Below are 13,235 nucleotides of genomic sequence, written 5' to 3' on the forward strand. Positions count from 1 at the left end.
GAGGAGAACGAGAAGATAAGAATGCGATAATAACACAACTTATTACATTTAAAAATACACACAACCATCTGAAGTGTGAGGAACTCACGCACACAGAAGATGCTTGTCAACTAAACACAGAAACAGTGGCCCGTGATGAGGGGACGCGGGTCAAAGGGAAGAGGAAAAGCCGGATGAGGGCGGCAGGGACATAAAGGGTGAAGCACCAGGCGGTGAGCGCACAACACGCCCACTCCCTGCACCGAAGCAGGAGGGACAGAAACAGACGGGAGGGACCTCGGGGGACTGGCCTTGGACCCGGCTCTCCCGGGCACACTTGCACCCCTAACAAGCAGCAGGACCAGCGCTCTCTCATGGTCAGATGCAGAAAGACCACTGCCTGCCCTTGGTTCACAGCCTCACACGCCCCCAGCCCCCAGCACGGCGGCCGCCCACCGGCTGCGAGGGCACAGGCCCAGGCCCGGTCCCCACCTTCGGACACGGTCAGCTCGCTGGCGGTTGGCTGTGCGGCTCCGGAAGCGATGGAATCGGGCCAAAACCTCTGGACGGGTCTGTTCTGAGCAGTTTTCTTCTTTGTTTTTGGAGTTTCTGAGCAACTAGAATCCAGCATCGGCTGCAGGATTCGTCTTCTTGCATTGATGAACCTGCGCGCAGGAAACAGGTCAAAACGGCCTTTCCGAGGCCGCCCAAGGCAGTAACAGGCCCACCTGACAAACCACACGAGCGGCAACATGTATTCCCTGTTAGAAGAAGCACTCAGAGTAACGACACGCATATTATCTAAATGTCCACAGAACGGGGTTGTTTTTAAAGTAATTCATTTGAATAAAGACCAACTCTTCCACGGTGCCTTTCTTCCACTTTAACTGATTATTCCCTGTTTGTGAAATTGATATTCATAATGACACTGATGATACCGTCAAAGCTGTGAATGTGGCATGATTTTCTCTGAGGAAGAGAAAGGTCAACGCAGCAAAACTACATACCCTGCAGTCTCGTGACGCCCGAGGCCTTGCAGGCTGTGCGTCTCTTATCTGAGGGTCCCACCCAGCCGAGCCCTGAGTGTGGACAGATGTCCGGCTCTGAGGTTGCCTAACTTCAAAGTCCCGAGATTCAAAAACATCTACAGTTGCACTAGGACATATTCTAATAATACAAATGACCGGGCTGGCGCCTCAGAGCTTCGTTCAGCGTCGATCTCTGGTCCCAGCAGCTGCGCGTGAGCTGGACTGGGAGGGTCACGACCGCCCCAGAAGCTCACCACCGACCCCAGCGCCCCCTGGGAAGGGACACCCGCTGCTACCTTTCAAACTGTCTCTTTATCCATCTTTGTCAAAGCTGCTACGAGGCAGAGGCATAAGCTAATGGTGAGTGTTGTCCAATCTCGCTCCAAGATATAATTTTTGCAAATATAAAAGGAAACAAAGTCACAAAAGGTAAAAATAGCTCCCAATATTAACTAAAAGACTTTAGAAAGTTGAGAATTTATAAAAGCCATGTTTTAAACTGTGATGAATTTCAAAATTAAAAGTTGAGGTCAAACCTTCTAGATAAGACAATTCTCTTAAGACGGCAGAGGAGCGACTTCGGGAAGGCCAGGGAGCCCACACGTGAGGAATAAACAGCGAGGAGAAGGCTGACCGGCGGCAAACACATCCGGACATCCAGAGACGCACCTCTGCGTCTCTCATCCCTCAGTCCACCCATCACTAAACCAGACACAGTCTCTACATGGGACCTCATGAAAATAACGGAGAACATGCTAAGACGTTCCAAAACTCACAGCCACACGGCACTTGAAACCTTTGAACTCTTGTTAACACTCTATCTAAAAGATCTAACAGGAGATAATTCAAAGAGTATGGTCTATTATGGCTACCTAAGTAAAAAATACTGGCCAAAATGCAAGACACTAGAAATACTTGATGCAATGCCAAAGCATACCTCCTGCATACACAACTGCCCAAAATGGAAGATTTTATCATTTATATTGGAACTCACCTGACCTTCAAGTTTAAATTTAACAGTTAAAATGAAAAGAGAACAACATTTACAAGTGGTAGAATCTGTATTTCCTTTTCTTTTACGCAAGCCAATTTCATTAACCTGAAATCAATTCCTACATCTGAATAATAAGTAAATAAAAATGAGGCAAATGACCGCCAAGCAGAATGCAAGCGCACACCTAGACCTCAACGCCACTTTGTGACGTGAATGCCTCTTATTTAAGGGAAAAACCATCACGGTCAGGGTCCAAGTGTCCACACTGACAGGTGACACAAGAACCAGAACAGGGTGTTTCATAAAGAAACGCTTCCCTCCCAGGACCCTGAGGCCTGCTGTGGGGCAGGACCACCGCGCGGCCGGCCAGCCGTGGGACTCCCTCCCCCAGTCACTGCTGAACAAGTGACACAGGTTTCAAAAGGTGGGAGGGGTGCGGAGGGGCCACCAGGGCTGAGGGGAACACACCTCGGCTGTCCACCGCCCAGAGGAGCTCGTCCACGGAAACATCGTGTTTCTGAGTGGAGGTTGGGGTGAGGGGCGCTGGTTAATGCCCTGGAGAAACCCATTTCTAATCGAGGGAGGAGGATGTCGGCAAAAGGTCCTTAGTGGGGTATCGAGCATTGAAAATTTAAGGTGAAAGTGTGTGTGATTTATGCTTACCTGGCTGCCACCAATTCCAGACTCTGATAACACAGGAATGCTAGCTAAAAGAACTCATATACTTCAACTAAAATTTACTACTTGTTGGTGTCAGGACTGCCAGGTGCTCTGTTATGCGGAATGGCACAATTTCAGAAAGCGGGCAACACTTACCAGTTGTTAACTTGGAGTAGTGTCAAATTTGTCTGAGCAGCAATCTGTTTTTTCTCATCTTCTGTCGGGTAGGGATGCTGGAAGTAAAAAGAAGGGTCACCGTGAACTTCAGTTTTTAAAAAGGAACTCAAGATCATCCTGGTAAAACAGAAGCACACAAATAATCGTTAGTAAAAACTGGTGTCAAGGGTGCTTGTAGCTAAAACCTAACTTCAGTCTCATCATTTTTTCCAGAAATGCCTAAAACAAATGAAGCCTTTCTCCCAGCTGCCCAAGAACACAAACAGGTGTTGCAGCAGCTAGTGAAAGCCCAGGCAGAGGTGTGACGCAGACAGGAGTCCACACGCTCAAAAGCCACGGCGTAGGGAAGAGTGTGGGGCATGCAGAGGGGCTCCTGGGCTGCACCAGGTGCTGCTCTAAGCACCCGATACGATCTATGGCTTTTGTATCAACGTTACAGGTGTAGTTCAAGGACCATAAACTGCATCCATTTAAAGCAGATAAATGGCTTAGTTTTGACCCACAGCAAGACAGAGCGCACAGATCACCCCTGTACATCCTACAGAGATTCACTGATTCCTCATGGTCACAGAGCTGTCGCCACCTTGATTTTACAAAGAGGAAGCTGAGCAGGGCAGTGCACACCCTCCCCGCATCCTGGGCCGGCTGAACAGGAGGAGGCAGGGAGCGGACGGGGCTGCTCCAGGCCATCACATTCAGGCGACACGTTTCTGTCACGAGAAGCGCAAGCATGAGCTGACACTGGGATGCATGGGTGTCACCTACGGCGTCGCTAGACTCGCGTGTGTGGCTGGCAGAGTACTGAACTGAGGGCTGGGGACGGAGTGTCTGCTATTTACTCTTTATTTCACGTATGACTGAAATATTTCACTCAGAAAAAGCCAGAAGTATAATAAGTACAGACACACCTAGGAAATACTGCAGGTTCAGTTCCAGACCACCTCAGTAAAGCGAATACTGCGATAAAGCGAGTCACGAGTTTTTGTGTTTCCAAAAATGTTATATAAAAGTTATGTTTATGCTCTACTGTAGTCCACGAAGTGTGCAGTAACATTACATCTAATAGAACAATGTACGTCCCTTAATTTACAAATACTTTATTGCTAAAAAATGCTAACCATCATCTGAGCCTTCAGCTATAATCTTCTTGCAAAAGTCACATGAAAGATGACTGAGCACAGATTGTCATATCAAATATAATAATAATGGAAAAGTTTGAAATATTGAGAGAATTACCAAAACGTGACTGAGATATGAAGGAAGCAAACGCTGTTGGCAACACTGGCACCGATAGATGGGATCCACGCAGGGTCGCCACAGACCTTCAGCTTGTGAAAAACAAACATCTGAGAAGCGCAACAAAGTGCAGTATGCTTGGACCAAAATTCACAGACGTACCAGAGGAAGACAATTTCTATCTACAGTAATAAACAACTTCTCCAAGGTCGGTTTCCATCTGGCTGTAGAAACCAGTACGACATTCACTCTAAAATTTGCACGCACTGAAGGCCCTTATTTTGCACCGAGCAGGACCCCAGGGAGTGACTGGCACCAACAAAGTAAGGAGGTGGGGGTCTCTTTTGGTTTTTAAGCAAACACTCAGTGTGTCCGGAAGGGCCCTGTGCATTCTGGGATAACCGCATTTGTCTCAACAGCAGTGAAGCCACTCCTCACACTAACCGACAGTGATTCACTTCCATTCTACAGATGAGCATCTGGCCCCAAGGGAGTTTATGGAAACAGAAATATTGTTCTTGTCCTTTAGAAAGCTCGTAAAATAGGGGTTTCCCTGGTGGCGCAGTGGTTGAGAGTCCACCTGCCGATGCAGGGGACACGGGTTCGTGCCCTGGTCCGGGAAGATCCCACATGTCACGGAGCGGCTGGGCCTGTGAACCATGGCTGCTGGGCCTGCGCGTCCGGAGCCTGTGCTCCACAGCGGGAGAGGCCACGACAGTGAGAGGCCCGCGTACCGCAAAAAAAAAAAAAAAAAAAAAAAAAAAGCTCGTATAATAAAAAGGGGGCAGGAAGCAAGTACACAAACCAGAAAACAAAACAAAACAAAACAAAAAACCCACCAAAACAGTAATGAGTGCTGCCTAGAGTGTCAGGAAAACTACAAGGAGAGGACGGTATTTCAGAGAAATGGGGTCGAGAAGAAGACACAGGAAATGCTTCATAGGAAAAAAAAAAAAAAGGCATTTTAATTGAACCTCTGAGCAGGGTCTATTTTAGAAATGATTAAAACATTAAAGGAAACTTAACAGGAAAAGAGCCGATCCCATCACTTACTTGTGTTGTAGTCCGATCTCTACATTACAGGCACGTGTACCGGTCGTAACACTCACAGTGTATTTACAAACACGTACGTTCTACTTTGTCCCTTACGTCCACGTACCTACAGCTTCCTAGTGCTTTTGGCCCTCGCTTATCGTGTTAACTAACGCGCTGTACCACCTTCCGTCAAGCTGACAGGCCCTACCTCACACACCAGCCCATCTCGCGTTATCGCAGCGAACAGCACTGTAACTTTCTGTCCCTAAACTTCTCCGCTGCTCGTGACCCTCGCCAGGACCAGCTTCTAGGTGGGCTCGCACCGCCGCTGACGACCGCGTTCTCCCGCGGCACGTGAGCCGCCCCCTCCGGGCCGAGGCACAGCCCGCAGAGCCCAGCTCCGGGCGGAGGAAGGGGGCTCAGCAGCGACCACGGCCAAACCCCAGGGGGACCGGAGGCAACAGCCGGGTGAGGACGGAGGTGGGCGCCCAGGCACGGACGCGGCCGCAGCCCGGGCGGGGGGCGCCCCCGGGGGCGAAGGGGCGCTGCGGAGACCCGAGGGCAGCACGGCGCACGGGGTGGAGGCGAGGAGGCCGGGCAGTGAGGACGCGGCCGCAGCGGGTGCCGGCGGCGCCGACGCCCAGGCGCAGGTCCGGGCCGACCAGCTCAGCTCTCAGGAGCGGCCGGGCCGGGGCTGCGGATGGACAGGTCCGCGGAGAGGGGCTTCTCCCTCCCGGCCCTCCCGACCCTCCGGCCCTCCGCACCCGCCCGCACGCCCCCCGGGCCCCTCCCTCTGCCTGCACAGGCCGTAACCCGGCAGTGCGCCCACCTTCCCACCGCGACCCCCGGGGCCAGCCTGGTCCTTCCCAACCCGGCAGCAGCGAGAAGGCTGTCACTCCCGGAAGCAGCTCGCGGTCACACCCTCCCCCGAGGTCGGGGGCGTGGGGACTACGGCTCAGGCGGGTAACCAGCCAGCCTTCCCCAGAAATCGGTGGGCAAGCGTGCACCCCGAGACAGGACGGCTTCGGGGGGACATGCCGAGGTCCAGGTGAGGACGGGGGCCACGCAGACTAAGGCACGCCAAGCTCCCCCTCACGGTCACAGGCCCACGTGCCAACCCCTCCGTCCACAAGCTCAACTCCTCATCTCCCTCCCAAATGCAACGTACCAAACATCGCTATTTTCCCAGGTTTTGCCCCAGAGCACCTCTTCTCTGCCCACTTCTCTAATTAACCTCCCCTCCCCGCAGGCGCCCTCCACGGGCAGTTTCTCTCGCGGGCGTGTACCATTAACATCAGCTGCACTTATTCGCTGTCACCAGTTTTTGGGTAACCCTCCCTTCTGTCCGGTGCTCGACCCATCAGGGACAGTCAACAGAACACCGATTCTTAAACCCAGGCCTACCAGCCCACACAAGTCCATTTTTTCTAGAAAATAAGCCAGAAAGAAAGCATCACGGAGGTCTGGCTAATTGTGGAGCACGCGCGTCCTCACCCCGATGTGCTGGAAGAGCCAGGACCTCATCACATTGGTGGCGTGCTTCGGCAGGACCCCCCTCTTGTTCTTAGATGAGCCGTCATCTTGATGCAAGATGCTGAGATCCTGGTTTAACTGTAACTGAAGCTTTTAAACAATTGAAAAACAACGTTAGAAAGCATAGAAAAGGATGACATATCCAAGTAGCTTACGAGTGCAGGTGGAGAGAATAACCAAGGATCTTACGGCTAAATGTCTTATTTACAGGAAAGGCATAAACACTGGGACCCTGTAGGGCTGATTTTCCGAGGACGTGGCCCCTCGCGTTGTAACCCTTTACCCTCGCGTCTCAGCCGCGCAGGGGCCCCCCGTCTGGCGACGCGGGTGGGACGGGCACCGAGAAGCCCCGAGTGTCCCACTCTGCCCGCAGCCGGGCCCCGCCCTCACGCACACTTGTCCTCAGCTTGACTCCTCTAGCGACAGATGCAACAACAGCCCATTTCCTGGCCTGGAGCAGAATTCAAGCAACCGACAAGGATGGACGGGGAAGCTGGAAGGGCCACTAACTAGAGGAGCCCGGCCAGGAGGAGAGAAAGAAACACACAAAGTGCGGACGGAGCGACCACAGCACAGAGGGGCCGAGGCGACGACCTCTGCCCAGACGGCTCCACGGCCACTCGAGACACTGCCCCCCTCACCCTGAGAAGAGCCTGAGATACAGCCTGTTCACTCTGTCTCGGAAGGAGAGGACACGTGTGTAAGTCCCCTTAGATGAGCGTCCATCCACTCACACAGACACGAGGAGAGAGCATCAGGCCCCACGCGTCCAGCCAGGGGCGGCACCTCACGCCCAGAGGCTGCAGAGACAGTGCCCGTGTCATTCACCCCCCAGACCAGGGAGAAAACCAACGCCCCGCGCTGGGGCCTCCACACAGACACATCGGGACCTCTCCTCTGTGATCCACGCTTTACCTTAGAACTGCTGTGTGACCACCTAGAGGGTGGGACAGGGAGGGTGGGAGGGAGGCTCAAGATGGAGGAGATGTGGGGGTACATGTATGCATATGGCTGATTCACTCTGTTGTACGACAGAAACTAACAGCATTGTGAAGCAACTGCATTCCAATAAAGATGTACTAAAAAAAAAAAGTAAAAATCAATAAATAAGCATCCACTTCTGTAGGTCAGTTTCAGTATAATATAGTCATAAACATAATTTACAGGATTTGTAAGTTTATTTTGGAGAGGTTTCTATTATTTGTACTTCCTCTGGATTTACATCATTTTGGATAATTCTTTAAAAGACTGAACACCAACATCTAAACAAACAGAATTTATGACTTAAAGGAGACATTACCACCACTAACTATACCTAAAATTTCTTAAAACCTAAGATTATCACTAAGGGCATAACTGTTTTTCTGGAATGCATGTGTTTGTTCATTAAAGGACTGAACAGTATTTTTTTTTTTAAAGATTGATTGATTATTTTTTGGTTGCATCGGGTCTTAGTTGAGGCACGAGGGATCTTTCGTTGCAGCGCTCGGGCTTCTCTCTAGTTGTGGCGTGCGGGTTTTCTCTCTAGTTGTGGCGCGCAGGCTCCAGGGCGCGTAGGCTCTGTAGTTTGTGGTACATAGCCTCTCTCATTGAAGCACGCGAGCTCAGTTGTTGCGGCGCGCGGGCTTAGTTGCCCCACGGCATGTGGGATCTTAGTTCCCCGACCAGGGATCGAACCCGCGTCCCCTGCACTGGAAGGTGGATTCTCTACCACTGGACCACCAGGGAAGTCCCAAGGACTGAACAGTATTAAGCACTGCCTGTATGCTCACGTTTGTGTGCACAGGAAAAAGAATGAAAAATGGGCTTTTAAAACTAGTTCCACTAAGGCCAGAATGGAACCTGTCTGCTGTGTTTGCCTCAATATAATACATGAGCTTCTTCATGCAATGTGACATATATTTCAGTTTCAGTGTTGCTTTTTTTGTGCAGGGTTAAAACAAACGTGGACTCATGAACAGGGAAAGTGACAGCTGGCCATACGACTCGACCTCACAGATGCCACCAAGGGGGCCTGGGGAGGCCAACGAAGCCGAGGGCCTGCGGGGGGACCGGCCAACTGGCCCACCGCCCTCCAGCAAAGCCTGAGCCTGCGCGTGGCAGGGGGATTTAAAAGCCTAGGAAACTGGGTGAAAACCCATTTAAGAAGCAGTGGGGCCCCCAGAGCACTCCCCATCGTTCTCTGTGGGTGACGGATCTGCCCCCAGCCCTGCAGAGACTCGGGGTCTCTTTCCCAAAGAAACAGACCAGAGGCTGAAGACTGAGCACAGCTGGAGGGTGGGAAGAGGGGCAAGGCTAGAAGGAGGGTGGAAGATCTGCACACAAGGTGGGAGACCCCGCCCACTCCTGCTCCTGCAACTATGCTTCCGCCCCAAGCAAGAGATCAGAGTCCTGCTCTGGGGACACGGAAGGAAGAAAAGGCTGAGGGAGGGCAGAATTTGGAGGCGAGGCCACAGGTGAGCCGGCCTGCCAAAGCCCAGCAGCTGACAAGCACCAAAGAGCACTCTAGTGCCTCATGTTTACATTTAGAAGGACAGCCGACTGCCCCCAAACACCTGAACGCCTCCGTCACAAAAAGCCAACAGCAAAGCAAATGAATGGTGTGACGTGGGGGAGACAGGGAAAGTGCAGAAAGCAAAGCACACGTCAACCACCCGTGAACCAAGAGTAGGAGAGCGCAGTGGGTAAAGAAGTCTCAGAAATGACAACTACACTTGAAATGTAAAACGTAACAGATGGGCTGGAAGACAAAAGGCAAGTTCTGGGAAAGTAGACAATGGGAATACAAATATAAAAATACAGAAAAATCAAGCGACTCGGTTCAGAAGGCCTAGTGTCCGATCAGTAAGGGCTCTGGAAGGAGAGAATGTGCAGGTTGGGGGCGGGGGCAGGGCTGTCACAGAGAGTTCAGGAAAATGTCCCAGCCTCAAGGACACGAGGTCCCCGGCAGTGCCCAGCGCAGCCGACAAACAGGACCCGCGCCGAAAACTCAGGGAAAACGCGTCTGACAGAGGAGAAAACACAGAAGACAGGAAAGCGGAGCTCACTCTGACCTTCTCGAAGGCAGCGCGGCTGCCAGAACACGCTGACAGCGCCCGGGGAGCCCCTTCCCAACCTGGAATTGTACGTGCAAACCAACTGCGTGTCAAGGATGAGACCAAGACTAAGTCACTTCTAGGTTTGCTAAGTCCCAACACGAGGCACCTCCCACACACGTTTTCTCCGCAAGTTCTCCAAGGGGGAGTGAAGCCTAGAGAGTAGAGGACGTGGGCCTGTGGAGAAGGGGCTCATCAGGGTGACGTGCCGGATGCCCGACGCGCGACGCCCGGCCGAGGTGGAGACCAGGAAGCTGAGAGCCCCGAGGCCACGCGGCCCCGACCAGCTACCTGACAGGGACGCCGAAAGCACGCTGGGGGATCCGTGAGGATTCAGCCACCGATGCCATGGAAACTGTGCGGCGGGGAGGAGACCCAGCTGCTAACTTGGGCAGCGTGATCACGGTCACACACGCAGCTCAGCAGCAACCAGCATTTACACGCTCGTGAGGATGTTCACAATGAAAACGCATCAGCCGCACTGTGTCTACATGAATGGCAGCCTGGCCGGGGAGGAGACGGGAAAGAGCACAGCCCCCAGCAGGACAGAAAGCCCAAGCTACAGGTTGTACGGGTGAGTTAGGAGAGGGGATTCTATTTCAAACACGGAGGGAATGGCAGAAGCAATGGCCAGGAGGCCTGAAAGCGGTCGCCCAAGGGGAGCAAGGTCTGATCCAGGCCTCTCAACAACGCGGGCGCAGGGCGACCTGATACCAGAGAGTCAAGCATCGCTGTAAATCGCAAAAAGGAGGCGAAAACTTGTCACGCGTCAGACAACAGCACAACCCCGAACCATACGAATAACGGTTTTGTACACATAAGACTGTCCCGGGAAAGGGGAGCAGGGTGGGGCGAGGAGAAATCGGTGGAATCTCACTGCCCTGCCTACTTCTTATTTTCTCGGAAAAAAGTGCTTTTAAATGAGTATGTACTACGAGCACAACGGGGGCTCTTCTGTAGAGATGGCCCAGCCCAGGAAGAGCGTCCGGCTCCTCCGTGTGACCGACGCCAGGTCAGAAAATGCCCCCGTGGCCAATGCGCCCGGCGCGGGGAGGGGCCGGCCACCACCGTGCGCCGTCAGAGACAGCCACGCGCTTTCCTGACCTCCAGTTTCTGGAACACAGAAGCCGTCACTGCTGAGGGAGACTCACCCTAACTACCTGCAGCCCAGCAAGGACCCAGACGTCGGCCAAATGAGAAGGAACAACGCCCGGAGTGGCCACAACAGCTCTGCAGGATCACGTACCTACACGCGAGGGCTCCCTGGTCACGGAACGCCCCAGCCGGGCCCCAGCCGGTCTATTTACTCTTCCGTGAACCCCCCCGCCGGCCCTGCGCCGGGCTTGTCTCTCCGGTTCCCCAGCCCTGCCGCCCTGCCAGGGACACACGCCGGGGCTGTGACGGGGAGGGGACAAGTGCAGGGTGGGCTGCGGGGTCACCGAGGACCAGAGCAGAGGCGGCTCCTGGCCAGCAGCCTCAGGGAGCAGGGGCTCCGCAGACGTGACCCAAACTCTGCACGTCTGCTATGTAAACTCGGTCAAACTCTTCCTTAAACAGCAGAACGAATGAGCCTCCACTGTACAAGTAAGCACTGGACTTCACGGTGTTTCCTTCCTCTAAAAACAGTTCACTGTGAGGCCAGGAAACGCTCTGAAGACCAGCTTTCTGTTCCCAGCCGCTGTGAATGGAAAACTTCAGGGCTGGCGGGCTGGCTGGGGATGGCGGGCCGGCGCTGGGGGCGCCTACCCTCACTCCCCGTGGCTGGGCCTGGGGGCCACCTCGTGTCCTGGCCCCGGGTGTGCCCAGGCGGCCCCTGCCCCAGGCCCTCTCACACCTGCTTCTGATTTAAGAAAACACTGACATCCCCAAGGCCGGGCCTCAAAGTGGCTAACAAGGATGTACAAAGCATCTGTGCAGGCCGAAGACAAAGAACTAACATAAAGAATGAATCAATGGTCTTAAATAAGAACTGATGGCGAAAACACTGCTTCCAATTTAAACCTAGCTAAGTGTAAAAACTTAAAAAAATGTGTGTATATCCCTAGAACGTAGAGGGGACTGGTCTCACGTTACCACAAAGGCACAGAGGGGGTAAGACGACCCCCAGGTTGGGGCACATCCCGGCACTGCCAGCGCTGGCACTTCTACCGGCCCAAGCCCACCCCCTCAGCTGGAGGCCTGGGTCAGGGTGAACTTCCGGGGGTCCAGGCAGGGTGCGTCTACACAGCCTCCGCCCTCCTGAAGTGGAGACAACCACACAGCCCCACGTTAGACGGGACAGCAGTGGCCCCTCGCGGGGAGGGATCCTGGGGGACCTTCTCCTCCTTCCTTAGGCTTCTCTGAACTCTGTCTGCAACAATGCAGAAGATGAACCGTGAAGAAGACGCACGACACCGACATTCAGGTTAACTGGAGACCGCCCGAATGGCCTTCACGCCGAGGGGACGGCTGGAGCCCGGGCCGCCTGTGCCCCCACACCTGTGCTAACACGCCCCCAAGCACCCCGCGGGGCCAGCTCACGCACCTGGGAGTTCTGGATCCGGATGGTGCCGGGCGACAGCGCCTGTGTCACTACCTGGCCTTGGGGAGTGACGACGGTGACCGGCTGATAGACTGTGCCGCCTAGAAAGGGACCCGAAAAGCTGAGTCACTCTCCAGTCCCAACGATTATACCCGCTCTTCTCGGTGTGCTCACCGAAAGAACAAAATCTGTAGCTTGTGAGCTTTGAAAATCATTTTGAACGGTCAACAGCACTTTGCTAGTTGACTTTTCACTTGGGCGGTGGGGCGGGGCGCGCAGCCAAGGCTTCTCATGAGACAACACAGGGCGGGGTGGCTGGGGGGCAGTCTGTGAGCCCCCTCCTTTGTTCGCCTCCATTTCCTGGCACGTATTAAAGGACTTGGCCAAAGGCGTTAGATAACAAATATTTTTATTCTAGTTATTTTTTTCATCCAACGTGCTTTCATCTTCCTGCGGAGGTTTCCCTTTGTGTGATTATGTGGAGGGTTTTAGTTCAATTTCTCCCCCTCCTTCTGGGCCCATTCCATTTTCATGAGGGTTCTGTATGCGCAACGTATAAGAAAAACCATCACAGGAAGAGGACAGATTCTAGAGCTCCCGGGTGCATCCATAACAAGTAATACTGACACTAAGGCTGCACTTTCATTTGCTTATCATCGATTAATGACGCTACTTAAGGTTCTCCAGGTGCTGCTAAGAGCACAATTAAAAACTATGTTATTTGAAAATTTCTGTTGGTTTTTGCTATATATTTTCAACTCCCATATAAAACCTTTCCTGCCAATATTTTTTGAGAGGGAAACCCAATTTGTATAAAATATTTGTTACTGAGAATGAACAAGAGCCAGGCATTCAAAGAGCTCTAGACGTTGACACTCCTGTATCGGGAACTGGCATTAATTAGAAACCATGTTTATGCACTTCTTCATTCTAATATAAAGGACTTCTTTCTGCAAAAGCTCAAGGAAAGTGTCCTT

At 52.9% G+C, this 13,235-nt stretch overlaps 1 protein-coding gene across 3 annotated transcripts in view; it reads right to left on the minus strand.

Annotated features, from left to right (window-relative positions):
* PKNOX1 (PBX/knotted 1 homeobox 1) overlaps nucleotides 1–13,235 on the minus strand; it is a 45,947-nt gene that overhangs the window by 2,621 nt on the left and 30,091 nt on the right. For all 3 annotated transcript variants that reach the window (XM_081234919.1, XM_081234917.1, XM_081234918.1), the window contains 4 exons: nucleotides 12,262–12,359; nucleotides 6,604–6,732; nucleotides 2,818–2,894; nucleotides 472–644 (listed from right to left, as the gene is read on the minus strand). In XM_081234919.1, coding sequence (XP_081091045.1) covers nucleotides 472–644; nucleotides 2,818–2,894; nucleotides 6,604–6,732; nucleotides 12,262–12,359 — 477 coding nt within the window. The remainder of the gene's footprint in view (nucleotides 1–471; nucleotides 645–2,817; nucleotides 2,895–6,603; nucleotides 6,733–12,261; nucleotides 12,360–13,235) is intronic.

The sequence above is a fragment of the Mesoplodon bidens genome, assembly GCF_964165515.1.
Source record: "Mesoplodon bidens genome assembly, chromosome: 5".
In the NCBI taxonomy this organism is placed as follows: domain Eukaryota; kingdom Metazoa; phylum Chordata; class Mammalia; order Artiodactyla; family Ziphiidae; genus Mesoplodon; species Mesoplodon bidens.